The sequence below is a fragment of the Mastacembelus armatus genome, chromosome 2, assembly GCF_900324485.2.
Source record: "Mastacembelus armatus chromosome 2, fMasArm1.2, whole genome shotgun sequence".
In the NCBI taxonomy this organism is placed as follows: Eukaryota; Metazoa; Chordata; class Actinopteri; order Synbranchiformes; family Mastacembelidae; genus Mastacembelus; species Mastacembelus armatus.
Genome location: NC_046634.1, coordinates 2,177,426 through 2,194,249, shown reverse-complemented (window position 1 = coordinate 2,194,249; position 16,824 = coordinate 2,177,426). Strand labels below are relative to the sequence as shown.

At 40.0% G+C, this 16,824-nt stretch overlaps 1 protein-coding gene across 2 annotated transcripts in view; it reads right to left on the bottom strand.

Moving 5' to 3' along the window:
* Nucleotides 1–16,824, bottom strand: part of zranb3 (zinc finger, RAN-binding domain containing 3) — a 59,081-nt gene that overhangs the window by 35,387 nt on the left and 6,870 nt on the right. For both annotated transcript variants that reach the window (XM_026301264.1, XM_026301265.1), the window contains exons 3-9: nucleotides 16,162–16,180; nucleotides 15,717–15,895; nucleotides 13,710–13,941; nucleotides 9,976–10,061; nucleotides 8,269–8,440; nucleotides 5,229–5,363; nucleotides 2,063–2,182 (exon numbers count right to left, since the gene is read on the bottom strand). In XM_026301264.1, the coding sequence (XP_026157049.1) occupies nucleotides 2,063–2,182; nucleotides 5,229–5,363; nucleotides 8,269–8,440; nucleotides 9,976–10,061; nucleotides 13,710–13,941; nucleotides 15,717–15,895; nucleotides 16,162–16,180 (943 nt within the window). The remainder of the gene's footprint in view (nucleotides 1–2,062; nucleotides 2,183–5,228; nucleotides 5,364–8,268; nucleotides 8,441–9,975; nucleotides 10,062–13,709; nucleotides 13,942–15,716; nucleotides 15,896–16,161; nucleotides 16,181–16,824) is intronic.

Sequence of the window (16,824 nt, the reverse complement as noted above, 5' to 3'; positions counted from 1 at the left end):
CGACACCTCCTCGACCCCTGCGATACACACAAACGCAAACTTGAACAGACAGACAACTTGAACTCTTTCACAGGTTGCCGGCGCCGAGCTAAGAGATATCGTTTGCTTGTGATGACTTGTGAAAAATGCCTTGGGAGATTAGTTGTGGAAGTAAAGTTTACTTTCTAAGACAGAAAAAGCAGACTTTTCTCTATCGGCAAGAAAAAAAATGCAATGTGCTTAGATGATAATTAAGTTCTACTTTAGCGTGTTTAAATTAATTGAATTTGTCAATTATATAAATACTCTACCTGAATTTAGCAACGATGACTCAATAATTGAAGGCTTCTAACATCTGTTGTATACCCCTCGTGCCTAAGTCTCAGTCTTCCATCTAAGTTAATCACAGATATGTCAGAGATTTGACTAATAAACACAGAAGGGCTATGGATAAAAGAATAAAACTTAAATATAAGGCCAATTAACTCCAGTTACCCAGGAAGAAGTGAAACATGAATACATTCTGCACATTTAGTACTTGCAAGTTACCGTTAATAGGCAATTTGGATCTCTGCAGGGGGAAAAAAGTTTACAATGTTAAATGAAAACGACAGAAATGAAAATTTGTGCCATGTAAAAACAGAGCTCTCTTGTCGAAAGTGACCCATAACTTTAAGAATACAAAAATTGGGGGGCTGCTGGTGGTGCAGTGGTAGTGCACCCATCTATATACGCAGGGGACGCCGTTTCGACCCCCAATACGGCCATCATATAATCTGCATGTCTTCCCTTGCTCTCTCTCCTAATTTCCTGTCACTCTCCACTGTCCTATCAAATAAAGGCAAAAAATAATTTAAAAATTCCGACTGATTTTAAACACCTCCGGCATCCTGACTGAGGCTTTGTAACAGTATTGGTATCCTGACTGATCACAACTGACAAAAAACTCTCAAACTATGAACAAAATAAAAAAGAAAATGAATGGTTACAGTAAGTGACATGATGCTAAAATGACAAATGCATTTCCTCCACTTAGATCTTCCAGCTCAAACAGCACAGATACTGTAAAAAACAAAGAGACTACATACCAAGACCTTTAGAGACTATACTGACAAATTTTAAATTTTGCCAATTAAATACTTTTAATACAATTCTGGTGATTTAGAGAGAGAGGAAAAGAGCAGCTTTATAGCTAACTATATACAGAAATGACATGGTAGAGAACAAGCTAGAGGGTAGGTAGATAATTAATTACACAATTAGTTGAACAGCTAACTGATCTATACTGGTTCATACTGATGCAGTAGTACCTGTGATTTCACATTTGTTCATCTACTCACCATCAAGAGCACTGTCAGCAAACCCTGCGAGTTCGTAGAACTTAAATTTACCTTCTGTGCAAATTTAGTTTAAAGAATTCATCATGATACATGTTATGTTGCATTCAGTTCCTGCACTGGAAAGGGCTAATTATGTGCAATGTGCATGTCGTGTGAACATAAATGTGCTCATACAGTACATTCACACAGTAACATCCACGTATATTTGCACGTATACATACATATCCATAAATAGATGTGGGTATCTCATCAGCGGGGTATTATGTTCAGGGCCGCTGAGGAGATGAGACATACGAAGACGTGCCATAGCACCTTGTAAGTGCATCTGAATTTCAGCAGTATTTAAAAAAAAAAAAAACTAAACTAAAAATCAGTTGAAAGGTTCGTGTGCTACAGTGTGTGATGGCTAACTATGATCCAAAAGGACAGTGGCAGGGAGACCTGTGGTTTTAGGAGCAATGCATGTGATATGGAACAATGTGTTCTTGTTGGAGGCAGTGAAAGAAACGTACAGTAATAGATTAAACTGTGCTTTTATAAACTCTTTGCCATCCTAAAAAGTTACATTTGAACCAGAGGCCTGTTTGAAATTTAAAATAATTCAACAGAGATTTCCTACAGGTTCTCCAGCAGTCATTGCTTACTAGGCAAGGCAAGTTTACATGTTCAGCACATTTTCATACACTACTACCCCTTTACCATCTTTCAGAAGATCGAACTGTCTGTGGACTGCCTGGGGTTACCTTGCACTCGATGACGGCCTCGGTGCAGGCCTGCAGCATGGTGTGGTGGTGGGCAAACACCAGGAACTTTAGCTGCTCTGCCTCCAGCATCATCTTAATGTAATCCTTCACAGCTCCCGCCTGGCCACACACAGATACAGAAATAGACATAGATGAAAGGGAGCTACTGAATCCATCACTGCTCGACCACACACAGAGGAATCGGCTAGATCAGTGAAGAAGTCAATTAATCACCGCGGCATCCTTTCTGTGTGATCAATTCTCTATTGAATGCTGGGGATCCAGACTTTAAAGGAGACAGGACACAGAGCGACTGGGGTGTATTTGTCAGCTCACAGATAGTGAGGGGAAATCAATAACTCACAACTCAGAGATATGATGGGTGTGTGCTCTTTTTTCAATTTTAGTGACACCAGATGCAACAAGTCACCTTTTGATATCAATAAGAACGTTTTTTTAATGCATTTAATAACACAGACACACACACACACACTGGGTAACAATGTAAGAGTATTTGGGTTGATGTTGTAGTGGACTGACAAGCACTAAGTAAACTTCAGGATGTTCAACTCCTTATGAGACTGCACTCAGAACATTTTCAGATTTTTCTGTCAACACAAAACACGTATTAGGCACATAGACTTGTCAAAGTGACAGCTGCAGCCCAAAATTACCGCAGTAAGTAAAAGTTCAGTTCTCAGCTATTTTACTCTGGAGTTATTCTGGAGTTATTTTTTTTTTAACCTAACCATGTTTTTATTCATGTCTGGTGTTTTTTTTTTTTTTTTTACCAGTTAGTCTTGTTTTATTTATGAAGTCAAATGGTAACAGTGCTTTAAAAGCATCAGAGTCCAAATTTAACAGCATCTTACTTGTTTCTGCTAAAGTCTGCGACCTTGATTGACAGTGTGAAACTAACAATCTAGAAAAGAAAGCAGCAGAAGTGCAAGTCAGTTAACTGTACCCTGCAGGTATCTGTATCTATCATTTCACCGTGTGCTGCTGCCCAGCGATCACACTGTGATGGCTGTGGCCGTTCCTGCTACCTTCTGCAAAGCTGGAGAGGATGTGCTGTATGAGCGTGTCATTGAGCATCCGGGCTTGGCTCATTTCAGAGCCCCAGGCCAAAAAGCAGCCAAGAATAGCACCAACTAGTGAGGAATACTGAGGTTTGATTTGAGGCAAACAGAGTCCTTACTGGACGGTTTTGGAGACAGGCCTTTTTCCTTGGTGTGAATCCCACCCCTGTAATCTCCAAATCTCCTGCAACCTGACAACCTCTGCAGCCATCACACCTGCTCTGGTGGGAGAACCTCTGCTTCGCCTTGCTGATAATTAGCCGACGTGCCTGATAATGAATCTCGCTGCCAGGCCTGCTGACCCTGCTCTGATCTGGGGGGTCCTCATTACTGACGGCTTGGCTTCGCCGATTTCCTTCCACTGAGTTTAATTAGTGCACAAACTTCTCGGCTGTCTGAAGCGGCCCGTTAGCTTGCTTTAAAGTCCAGCATCAGAGCTGTCCTCTCTGGGTAATTGGGAGCAGATGCTTGGCGGGTAAAGCAATAAAAACACCCCAAAGGCGTTTGGCAGCTCCATCGCCAAGCGGACTGGCAGGCAGGCAAGGGCCATGATGCTCGTCAGAGTGACATAGATGTGAGAATTTATCACACCATTCCACCCCACTCGATGATCCAAAAAAAGAAGAAAGAATGAGTTTTTTTTTTTTTCAGAAGTAGAGGAAGTGTGTCTGACTCTAAAAACCAATAGGAGAGGAAATGAGACCGGGCCTATCGGCTTTGAGGTGGGTGAGTGGGTAGGGGTCCTTGTAATGAAAGGAGGTCCAGTGTTAGGCTAAACTGAGCAGAAATCCAATCAGCAAACAACGCCAAGAACAAAAAAAAAAAAAAAAAAAAAAAAACAAGATCCCAGCAGGCCGAGCGAGTAGCATGTCGATGATTGCATTCGGTGGTTATCTCCGGTCTTCGTTAACCTTGAGGCCGAGCTCCTTATGGCTGAGGGCGTCAGGCTAATTGAGAGGAATGCCAGTCCTCGAATACAGCAGATACTATATTTGGTGGAAATGTTTACTCAACCATAAATATAAGAGACTGAAGAACTGCCTCTTCTTTTGACATCAAGATTAGTGATGCTAGAAACTGATCAGAGTTTCATAATTGCATCACTGTATTAAACGTGTTACCAGGACAAGTAAATCTTGACACCAGTTGCTCTGACCCCAACTTTCTTCATAGTGTATGCACCCAGCCACCTTCTCAGATTGCTTATTTCTCTCTCATTAAAAAAATGTCACTTCAAACTGAGAGCCGACCGAGTTTCCATAGCAACAACATCACAGAGATCCTATTTTAGTGCGGTGTGTAACTTTGAGATAAGGTGTAATCATGCCAGGCTGGACGCAACTAAATAATACCTCAGTTACTGTACAACTCTCTACTTTGTCTAAGTGCTTTCAATGGCGATCATTAGGTTCTGTTACCATGGCAATGCTTTCCCATGAGATCTCAGTGAGTGGTCAGCCAAGCTCTCTGAGCATGGTGCTGTACCATCATGCCTGAAACATAAAAATTTGGAAAAATTACATTCTCAGTTTTAAAGCTATTTAAACTCCTGTGCAGTAAAGGCATAGTTTTAGTTAAAAGTCTGATTTCAGAGGAGTTGTAGAGTCCTCATAACAGGACTCATAACTACAGGCCAAATCTTCATCTTTCTAGCAACATATCTGCTCTGTCAATTAAACAGAGCAGAGCTAGTGGTAAAAGCAGATAATGCTGAATGTTGACTGAAGCTCAACAGCAATGGAGGTTTGAGCACATCAGTCCAAAGCTATAACATGAAATATGACTCTCTGCATCAGAGACTAAGATCTTGAAATCTTAATGCTGGTGTTACTCTATTTTTCTTATTGTCAACTAAGCAATAAAAAGACAATAAAAGACAGGATCTGGTATTTAGTTCAAATAAAGTACAGTGTGTGTGCGTGTGTTCATGGTAATGAAGGAACATGTCCTCCAGTGCAGTCGTGGGGCTCACTGATGTGTTGTAACAGTTTTTCTGGACAATAATATAACTCTGTGGTACACATATAATACATGGGCAGAGGTAGAATAAATAAGATGTACTCTAACACAACCTGGTCTTCCATTACCTTGGCTATAGCAGTTTGCTTGTACATCTGTGTGACCAGACCAATGACCTCAGTCAAGGAGCTGTCCGTGGCAGTGACCCCCGACCTCAGTCCGCTCATCAGTCTCTCCCACTCTGCGAAGCTGGCTGAGGCCTCCTGCGAGCAATGAGAGTACAAAGACAGCAAGGCTGCGTCCTTTAATACTTCATCCAACCTCCTCTCTCTCTCGTTCTCAATGGTTTTTGAAATATAAAGGGCAAAACAATTAATGGTGCTGCTGGGTGTCCTACTTTCAGTGGAAGAGAAAGAAAGAAGGAAAGAGGGAGAAAAAAAAAAAAAAGAGAGAGAGCGAGAGATGGTGAATTCCCAAGGATGCCACCCCCTCCAACTGGGCTCCTGTGTTAGGTGGGTCATGAGCGTCTCCCAATTATAGCCGCCTTGTGACAAGCTGGGGTCGAAGATGGAGAAGCAGCCATGCTGGTACAATAAATCAAAGACACCTCGCGTGCTCTCAAGGTGATTGGCGAGAAGTATTTAAGGCGGGAGTGGAGAGCGGAGAGGATCGTAGTGGGAGAGGCTGCCAGTGAAGAGCAGCATATGCTACATTCTGCCCATAAATGAGATACTGTACACAGAGGGGCCATGCATTTGTTATTGACATGTAGGTTACCGCTGTTTATCATAATAACAGCACTTGTATAAAACTAACATCAACAGCAGGCTTCAACACATTTCTTCTATATTTTGTGTCACAATGCAACATACTACACAAAGTAGTAGTAAAGTAGCCAGATGTTTCATTCAGTTTTCATGCAATAAATCTAATGCATATAATTTAAGTGCATAAGAGCGCTGAACCCTATACCTTGACTTTTTAAAAAGTTGTCTAACTTAAACCACTTTGTCAAAAGAGGTTATTTTGCACCTATTGTTAACAACTCAGATGAATCTGTCTGAATTTAGGCTGCGACACCACAAAATGTGTAAACACTCCACATCAGTGAACACTTTCTTAAAGTGCTGCATATCAAATGATGCAAAACTGTGAACCATATGGCAAGCTGAAGGAAGAGGTGGGCCATGTGTGATGGGGCACATACATAGACATTAGGGGGTTTGCACATAGAGGAGGGAGGATAGAGGGGAAGAAAAACAAGTAAGAGGAGAAGACATATTTATCAGAGCACACACATATGTTCGTGTATGTGCAAACAAGCCGGTTTCACAACTGCATTTTTGTTTTCTGGACTGGAGACAATGAAAAGATTTTGGTGAAACATGAAAGCTTTGCACCATTCAGGGAAATAATTAGCATTTCACTGGATTCACACCTCATCAAAGTCAAGGACATTTGAATGAATAAATAGTATCATATTGCAGAAGCACAAAGCTAAATTTCCTTTATAATTTTCCTCAGATGTTTCACTCAGCAGCACCTGCATAAACAGTTATGACTGTCCTCAGTGTTTTTTCTAATTAAACATTTTACGTTCAAGCATAATCTGCCAGGAAAAAAAACAAAAAAACTGAGTGGTTAAAGACTCAACCCTCAGTGATATTAACCAGACTAACAATGACAGAAGGCCAGGGCTGAAAATGTAAAGGGCAGGAGGGGCATAAAGAGTGTCTGGCTGTGGAAGATAAAAGCCATCATTACAGAATAAAATGAGATAGAAGAAATGAACTGGTGAGTGGTTCTAGGATACAGTATATATCGTCACAGTTTGTTTAGAGGGAAATAATGCCCACCCAGTCTTTTATGTTTTATATTGTTCATATTCTCCTACTTTTGAGAAACACAATGGATACAGATTTGAGTGAAAGGCTATTCCACACCTTCCTTTCTCTTCTCTTAAAACCAGTCCATTTAGCTGGAAGGATGAAATGTTTTGTCTATTCTTCGCAGTGGACAAATACCTATAAAAACGCCACTCACGGGTTCATCTCATGAACACAAAAACATGAACTGTAAAAGAGATCAGCTATAGCCGGTTGTGCTTTTTGTTTTCAATCAAAGATGAGCAATCTCTGAGCATATTCCTCTGAGGATACTATGCATCAAAGCTGCTGTTTCAGTCAACATGAGATAGGAGAACAGTGCTAGAACAACTACAAGGCATGAACTTTTCCAGCAGTACTACAGTGGCCTAACTGGGACCTAAAAACACTAACCGTATTCAGCTCCCTATTAAAGTGTCCCTTAACATTTAGGGAGACTGGGGTAATATCCTGCATCATCATTTTCTCAAGCAACTTCTTTATTGTTGTGTCATTCCTGAGATGGTGGCTCGGTGCGTAATTAGCACTGAAAAAGCTCCTCCAGTGGTTTTTCTACTGCTGATATTATACAAAATATAACAAAGGCTTCTTAGTGAGTGCTTCTGAGTGTGTTGCTGTCGCTCCCAGTGGGAAACTAACCCCTCGTAGCTTTGACACCAATGACCTGGCGCACAGGGTAGAGGAAACACGCTGACAGGCGCACAGGCCAGGTCAAACCCACATTAGCATTCACGTGTACATTCACATGGATGCATGTGTATATACCCTTACGGTGTGGGAGGCAGAAACCGCAGCCATAACTTTTGGGATGCTAAGAGAGATGCAAACACCTACACATGAAACAGACATTTACTCCGATTTAAATACAAACAAAGTATCAAGTCCTGGATAAGGAGAATGGGCTTTATGAATCTGATACGCAACACTTCTACACACAAGCCTCGGAAAAAAAAGTGAGGTGGATTTAGGATAAGAATTGGAAAATATTCTTAAGAGAGCAATCTGCTCTGCTGTTTGTTGACAATTTTCATAAAAAAAAAAAGACAAAGAACAGAAGAATTTGACATCGCAGGGCTTCGGGTCTGCGTCAAGAAGCGGCTGAAAACATAAATAAATTTATCTGCATTGTATTATTAAAAAATATTATTATAGCTGCCAGCAACAGAGCAGCACAGAAATAAATTGGGAAGCAAAATCAGAGTTTGCAGACATAAACGTTGAGAGAAATAAATGTCTGTCCACCAGAAAAAAATCCGGTGACACTCAGTCACCTAATATGTACCTTTGCAGCCTCCTTGGGCAGGTCAAAAGGGATACGCTGGCGGACTTTGGGGGGCAGCTGAGTGAGCACCTCCGCCTTGAGACGACGGATCATGATCTGGCTCAGCTGCTGGTGCAGCTCATCCAGGTTAGATGCTCCACGACAGTCCCAATGCCTGCGAAACCCAAAGTACCTGTGAAAGATTGAATGAGAGTTGAAACTGTGCCTGCTGATGCATTTGTGTTGTTATACACATTTCTAACAGAGAAACCGTCTAAGAAAACATACTTATTTACAGCACTGCCCTGAAGGAATAGTTAAACACATTTAAACATTCCCACCTGGGAGCTGCCCAGCACTACACCAGCCTGCCACGTTTACCGCTGAGCAGTTGGGGGATCCGTTTTTGCTTAAGGGCACTTTGCAGAGCAGGAAACTATTTAGTCTAATGGCCACAGCAGCAGAATCATCCCAAAACTCGCTTTTGCAGAACTTTCACAATTCATCAGCCAAATGGATTTTTAGAATAGAACTGGCCCTCCACACAAATGGTTGGTTATCTGCCATATTGGCTGAAAGTGTGGACAAACTTAACAAGGCACTGCCAAAATTTGCTGTTTCACACTTCGGTATTTAAACTTGTAGTTGTTGAAGGAAGAAGAACTGACTCAACTCCTCCTAAAATAATTGAAATAGTTTATGCTTGGTGTAGAGACTTAAGCCAGCAATATTCCAGCTGTGATGCTGTTTTTCCATCTCCAAGCCTGCTGCAAAATTATCTGTGTATCATCTTGTATCTCAATGTGTGTGTGTGTGGCTCAGAATGGCATTCCCCAGCCACACTAAGTGCTATTATATACAAAGTGTTTTCATTAATGGAGCCGGGCCCATCCCTGACTAAGCTGCCGACTTTGATGGACATCCAAAACAATGCATTTGATGTGTTTGTTCACACATGTAACTGATCATCACTTGCAACTGGCAGCCAGTTGGCATTTAACGCTTGGCTTCAGCTATGGTCTGGCTCTGACAACAAACCCTCAACTCAGCAATACTGCCACACCAGACTCAGGTACAGCCCACCCTATCCCAGCAGACGTGAAAAAAGCAAAAATTAATTGGTAGATGGGATCAATTTAAACTTTGCTTGCTACAAATTAATACTACATGAAAAAGAACAGGTGGGCATAGGGTCTTGCACTTAAAAAAAAAAAAAAAAAGGATATGCTTATTGTGATGTTTTTGCAGAGAGTTAGATGAGATCAATAGCATATCTAGTGTTAAATCAGTTAAATATGACGCTAAAGCAAGGATATGGTTATCTTGCTTCCAGGTTCCAAAGCCTGAAATCAGGTGTGAAATTACAACCCCAATTCCAAAGAAGTTAGGATTTGCAAATCTCATAAACCCTTATTGTATTTAAAATAGAACATAGAAAACATATCAAACGTTTAAACTAAGAAAATGTACCATTTTAAGAAAAAAATTGGGTAATTTTGAAATTATCCCAGCAAAATCTACCAATCAACACCTCAAAAATGCAATACCATGGGCATGTGATCCATACCAAGCTGCAATGTACTATTTATATGTATTTTTTATTTATTTTTAGTTAGCTGTTGAAGTCCAGGTTTTTTTTTTCACTTTTACTTTAGAGCAAATGTGAATATATTTGTATATTTCTATAAGGTGTATGTCAGCTTGTATCTGTGTATGTTGAAGACTCACTTGAAATGTGCATTGCAGAATTTCTTGGCATAATCAGTCCAGGTTCCAAACCTCATGGGATAAAGGGCATCAATCTGTGTAAAAAGCTGTGAAATACACAGGCAAATGACAAGACAAATCAGAGAGAATATGTCTATTAATAATAATAATAATAATATATGTAATAATATTTCTCCAATGTGTCAACATTATTTATTAACCCTTTCCAGTATTTACCTTTGTTTAAACTTGAAGTACTTTATTTTAGCTAATGTTAGCAAACTTTCATAAAGTTACCAAAGCTTATTTTATAATTAGACTTTTTAACATTTCAGAACAGAAATAATATATTCTTAAATAAGAACTTAAATTAATTTAAAAAACATACCCTTGGTCCCCTTATGCTACTTCGCCTGGTATAAACAGTAGCATTAGTGTTTACTAATTTTGTACAGATATTGCAGTGTCACTGACAGTATTTTACTGATTGTAATTGAGATGAAGGAAACATCCATCCATCATCTATACCCGCTTATTCCTACTCAGGGTCATGGGGATCTGCTGGAGCCTATCCCAGCTCTCTTTGGGTGAAAGGCAGGGGTACACCCACACCCTGGACAGTCCATCGCAGGGCCCAAAGTAAATATCTGTTGAGTATTTTAACATAAAATTGTTTGATGTTGAATTAAAAACCCCAAAATGCAGCGGATCCAGAACCACAAACACAAAAATATGAACACCACACATGTTCTCAACTTGTTATGCTAATGTTATGCTATGCTGTGATATTCACCATTGTCCTGTAATTGTCACTATTCCTCATTTAGAAAAAGCATAGACAGCCTCAATTCCACCAAGTAGCTTCAGCTGGCTAATGTTAGCTAATGCTCGCAAACTTTGAATATTGCTGTGACAGTTACTTTGTTAACTTTGTTGCTCCTTCTCTACTTGTGCTACTGTTACACTGCCATTCAGGTCACAGATAACTATTTATATCACAAAGCTTAAACCAGGTGTAGACATATTTTACGCAACTTGTGGCCACAGTAGGTGCTGTTGAGTGAACAGACAATAGCAATAATTTAATAAGAAAATTATTTCATGTGAAGCATTGTTCAATCGCCTGCTTCCCTCTTACTAGGACAATAAAGAAAATATTTATTTGAAAGTTATTTTTCTATGATATATAAATTTGAATAGCGTCTGACAAAAGTGCACACACCGTTTTAGTTCCTACAACTTCTGAGCATTGAGTTAAGGAAGTCTGAAATCACACTATAACTCAATCCTTTCTTGGCTTTTAACACAAACCCTACCTGTGCTCACGTTTAGTTTACTGTCATCTCTTGTGAGCAAGAGATTCAAGGTCCTGTTGTCCTTTGCCTAGTTTACCAGTTCTGTGCAGTGCAACTGTGCGGTAATTTGTGTCAGTGCCAATTAACCAGGTCAAACCACTGTGGAGTTAGACCCTGCAAAGGAAGTAAAGCTGACACTTGAATAAAACATAGAAAATCATTGTACTGCTGTTAAACAGCTGCTGAAATTAAAATTATAAATCATGAAAAGATCTTTAAATTATTTGATTTATAAATACTGTTGTCAGCAGGCATATGGCAATTCTCTTTTAATAGAGTGTGTATGCATTACAGGTTGCAACAAAGCTTCCTGAATGTCTGTGTGCCAAAGTCAATGTGCCTGTGTGTACACACCACATCCTTGTCAATTTTCAGCATTTGCAGCAATTTATGAAGTAATGACAGGTAATCTTCAGTATGGTGATCTGAATAAGCAGCCACAGTGAGAGCGCTATTCTAAATTCAGCACTTGTTCAACAGGAGCTTTGCATTTTCCCCCCTCACACTGTTGATATAATAGGTGGGTGGAATGAGGGCACATCATGAACGGTGCAGCATGCCCTGAGCTGTGTGCTAACTCGATGTCAGAGCCTCAGTGAGTAATGATGGCAGTGAGGAGACTGGCACAGAGGCAGGGACAGGGCTTATCAGGTTTATGCTGCAGATGATAAAATGTTATATTCAGTTTCAGATTCTAGTGGCAGAGAGAGGGAGAGATGATATCTTAAAACTAACCTCACCACTGCAGACAGGCAATAGTAAAGACAGGATGGCATGTATCACACACAGACATATGTGCACCATATAATACACACACACACACTTTCTCTATGACACACCTCAAGACTTTTTACAAGTACTAACTTCACTTCATTTTGGAATTAATTAGCTGTCTGAATTTCATCAGTTAATTATCATCATAGGCAATAATTAAGTTTTCCTCACAGCAGCATGGCACTTAGATGACAGTGAGATCTGAGCTGTGTGTCATGAAAGTATGAAGTCAATCATAGTGTTTATGCAGTTGGTCATCAGCTCACTCTCTCAAGCAGCACATTTTTCGCCAGTAAGCATTTACACACAACCACACCAAAATCTTTCACAAATCTGTTCACATTCTTATAGAAAAATGAATTGTCATGTAAATTCAGTTCAGTGTCTGACTTTATCCTTCATACCACTTTCTAACAGTAATAAAGTTGTAATGTATGCAATACATAATGCAGATGGATTCAGATAAACCAAAAAGCAACACTGTTTGTTATGAATTATTCTATTATCATAATGTGTGTATGTGTGTGTGCGCATGTACTGGATAGGATAGCTACACACAAACAGGATGTTCTGTACAATATGGGCAGATCAATAATAAACTATGTTTCAAATTTTTAAGCACAATCAATAGTTGTAATTGCAAAAAAAAAAAAGGAAAATAAGGCTAACGTTTTATAGAAGGTAATGAGAACTATTCTTCAAATCAACTGTATAATTTGGAAATACAATAAATCCACTGATAATAATAAACACATAATTATTTACTAAATAATGATCATGATCATTTAAGCAACACACCAACATTGTAGTCAAAGTAGCATTGCTCCTGAGGTTAGACAGTGTAAAAGCTGAAGCACAAAGTTTGCATTAGAGGCCCATCATTAGGGTACAGTGGACATACAGTGCTTAATATTGATACTGTATTGTGTCTTCACATTGAGACTGGGAAAAGATTTTCAATTCACCCAATCCACTTCATCTTTTTGTACCTACAGTGATGGAATATGGCTGCAATCTACAGCTTCAATACAACATATATAAAACTGATATAATAAATCATTATGGAGAGGGGAATGGCTATGCAGCTCTCCAAACACCATTGTCCTATGAACAACCCTTCTTATTGTCTCTACATTCAATAGCTCCCCCCACCCCCACCCACCAGCCCTCCTGTGCTTCTTTTTATTACTTGTCTCATTTATTGGAGTGCAGTGTCTGTTCATATCGGGCTTTGTAAATGAAGTTTTTGCAACAAAGGTTATTGAAATAAGTCCACGGGATCCTCAAGGATAAGTGATGCCGGAGAGAGTTAATTGGGTTTTTGAATGTAGGATCCGAGTATTACCTGCTCCAAAGCAAGTTACCATGGCGATCTACCTGCGCTGTAGAGTCAAACACCTTTGTCAGAAGCCACAGCTTAGCTCTCTGGCCTACTAATCTCTGGGCTCAGGATCCCCTTTGAAGCATTAAGATGTATTTCTCAAATCTGCTTAATGTAGTTTCTTATATTTGTCTGCATTATCACTTCTTATATTTTCATCAAAAATTCAAGGCGGTGTTTAAAGGAAACATACTCCTCTTAAATTTGAGGCACCATTCAATTCTCCTTTGTTCAAATGTTATTACCTCTTCAGGTCGACCCAGTGCCGGGGTACCAGTGAGCAGGATGGCCCGCTTGGCTTTTTGAATAAAAGGAACCAGAACCTTAGTCCGCGCTGCATTCCTGGATTTGAGGTAGTGGGACTCATCCACCACAATCACAGCGAACTTCTGCCTGCTCAGAGCTTCCACCAAGTGGCGCGCATCTGTTGAAAGCAAGCCATAGCCCAGCACTGTCACCTTACTGCTGCTGATACCCCTGGGGAGGCAACAACACAAGCAGGGACATTCAGAAAACATTGAATAAGAGACAGTTTGATTTTGGGGGAAAAAGCTCAGCAATTTCCAAAAATTAGACTGGGGACTACTTTCAGTTGCTGAGTAACACACACTTGGTGCTCTTGTGAGTATTTACATCAGCAGGGCAGTGTAGATTTGTGGGAATACATTAAAATTGAGTACAGTGCCCATGTTCATATCACAGTGTGGCTCACTGAAGTGTGTTTAATGGTTTCTGGATTACAGTGATGCTGCATAGCACAGATATACAATGCTATGGATGCACACACTGGAAAAAGGATGTGTTCATTGCTGGTTTTGGTCTTTTCATAGGATTTGTTGAAAATATAAAAAAATATAGAATATAGTCGGACTTAAAGTCCCTGCTGTTACTCTTGAAATAGCCACCTTTAACACAGATAATTGTGTTGCAAGTGTTAGAATTCAACACAAACTCAACATCTGTTCAAATATTCTAGTGTTTATTGACTTGGCAACTGAGCCCTAAAGGTAAAGCAAACCAAATAATTTAAAAAGGGTGTGTGGGTAAATGTTAAGGCATACAAAGGAAAAAAAAAAACAAAAAAACACACATGCATGGACACAGTGCCAAACACAAAGTAGGTCTGCACCTGTTTCATATATCTCCTCTTCTCTAGCACTTAAGAAATCCTTTCCTGGGCTATATTGCAATTTCTGTATTTTTCAGGTTCTGTTCAGCCCTAACACAAACACACAGATACACAGTCCCAGATAAACAAACAAACATAGAGGCGACGTTCAGCTGCATGAAACTCAATAAGAATCTCTGAGAAATCAAAAGCATTTTCAGCATCTGTCAGGCTCTAATTTTTTGCCTTCGCTACACACACATTTCCAAGCGGGAAATAAAAGCTGAGGTGCCATTCATGTTCTACAAAAGAACAAGTGAGTCAAAATACTGGGAGGAGGTGCTGCATAATTTTTTCTTGCTTCCTCGTTCAGTCATTAACACATCCAGTTCAAGGACACGTTTCCCCCTGAAGGCTTTCACAACCTCTTTGCGCCTCATCTGTGATGTGAGGTGGGGAGGTTTTTCCCCCCTCTCACAAATATAGAAAGTTTGTTTCATTCAAGAATAAAAACTAAGAAAACTAGGGGAAAGTTGAGAAATGAATAAAAGTAGCTATTTTCAAGGCCTATTTGTGCAAGAATACGCTGCAAACCTGAATCAATATAAACAGCTGTGGAAATGAGGATCTCTACTTTTCCACTTTCTGCATTGAAAAATTTCAGCTGTTGTTCAATATTGCGAACGTCGGTCTGACATGATATGTCTGTCAGCACTGTCAAACATCAGCCCATGCTGCCTCCTCCTGACACTGAGGGACACTTTGATTAATTTGTCAGCCACAACTTCTCTGTCTATCACACCGCCTCACTTTCACACTGTGTGCCCAGTAGTGTTCACATTATTACATCTCTTTAGGTAAATCATCACCAGGAGATAAAGTCATAACAAGAGACAAGTTATCTCTAAGATCAAATAATGGCTGCAACCTTTCACTTATGTAATCCTGTGTAGAATGAACATAATCATTTGGATTATGTACTTTGTACAGATATAGCCAAGATAACATCTTCTAATTATGTCATCATCATGTGTACAGAAAAAGTAATAACTTCAAAACTGTTATAATTATAATTATTATATATGTGCCTGTCTGCAGTGGTTCAGAGGGATTAAGGTGGAGGGGGTGGGGTTGAATGACCTACATGGTGTCGCTCTTGTTTTCCACCAGGTTGATGTCTCCGGGCTGCAGCTCCGGGATCCACCTCTCCAGCTCCTCAATCCAGGGATATCTCATGGACGAGGGCACCACCACCAGGAGAGGCCACTCATGCCTGTAGGCGTATGCCACAGCGATGGCCTGCACCGTCTTCCCAAGACCCATCTGGACCAGCCAAATCAACATACGGGGAAGGGGTAGAAAAACAAGTCAATCGTACACAGACCCTGCGGTAAATTGCATATGACGGCCGAGCTGATGTGAGGCCCAAGAGTAATAAGGTCTCAGAATGATTCTTGTGTCAAAATCGATTACGCACGTGGGAGTGCTGCACAGGGCTGACAAATTAATTTGGAAGGCATGCAGCGAACTCTCGGGTTCATTTTTTTTTTGGAAAATAGATTTCCTGAGCCAGCGTTGTGTGTGCTTACCTCATCAGCAATCATACATCTGTAAAACAAAAGAAAACAGAGAAAACTTTATCAGTGGATTCTGAGATGACAACAGCCCCTGCAGCGAGTAAGAACTCATACCAGAAACCCTCCTGTCACAACTCATCTTTTCAGACCATTTTGGCCACAGAAAATACAAAGTCAAAGTCGTGGGCTACCGCCACCTCAAACTCAGCTGCTGTTGAACAAATTTCAAGTGTATCTATGTTGTTGTTCCTATTAAATATTGTGAACTTCACTTTGTTTTCACTGTGTTTAGGTGATGCAGAAGAAATAAAATATATGTGTGGCAGATGAAGACCCTGTAAGGTAAAATTTTACATATGGAAGGAAGTTTTATTGTTGAGCAAAAGGTTGCAACATGGTAAAGATTAACAAAATATACGTTGTTTTTTTTTTGTATTGTCATGCAGAAGGGCTGACACATCAAGAACAAATGATCGGATTTTGATAATCAGTTATTCATTCAAGTTATATATCAAGCAAAAATACCATATATTAGTTGATTATAGGATCTGAGATGTGGGTCTTTACTGCCTCATAACACTGCAAACTGAAAATCTTTGAAATTCAAAATGCTGATCAGACCAAACCAAACTAAAGCAAAATGAAAATGTCATCAAGAGGTCTGGGAAAAAACAC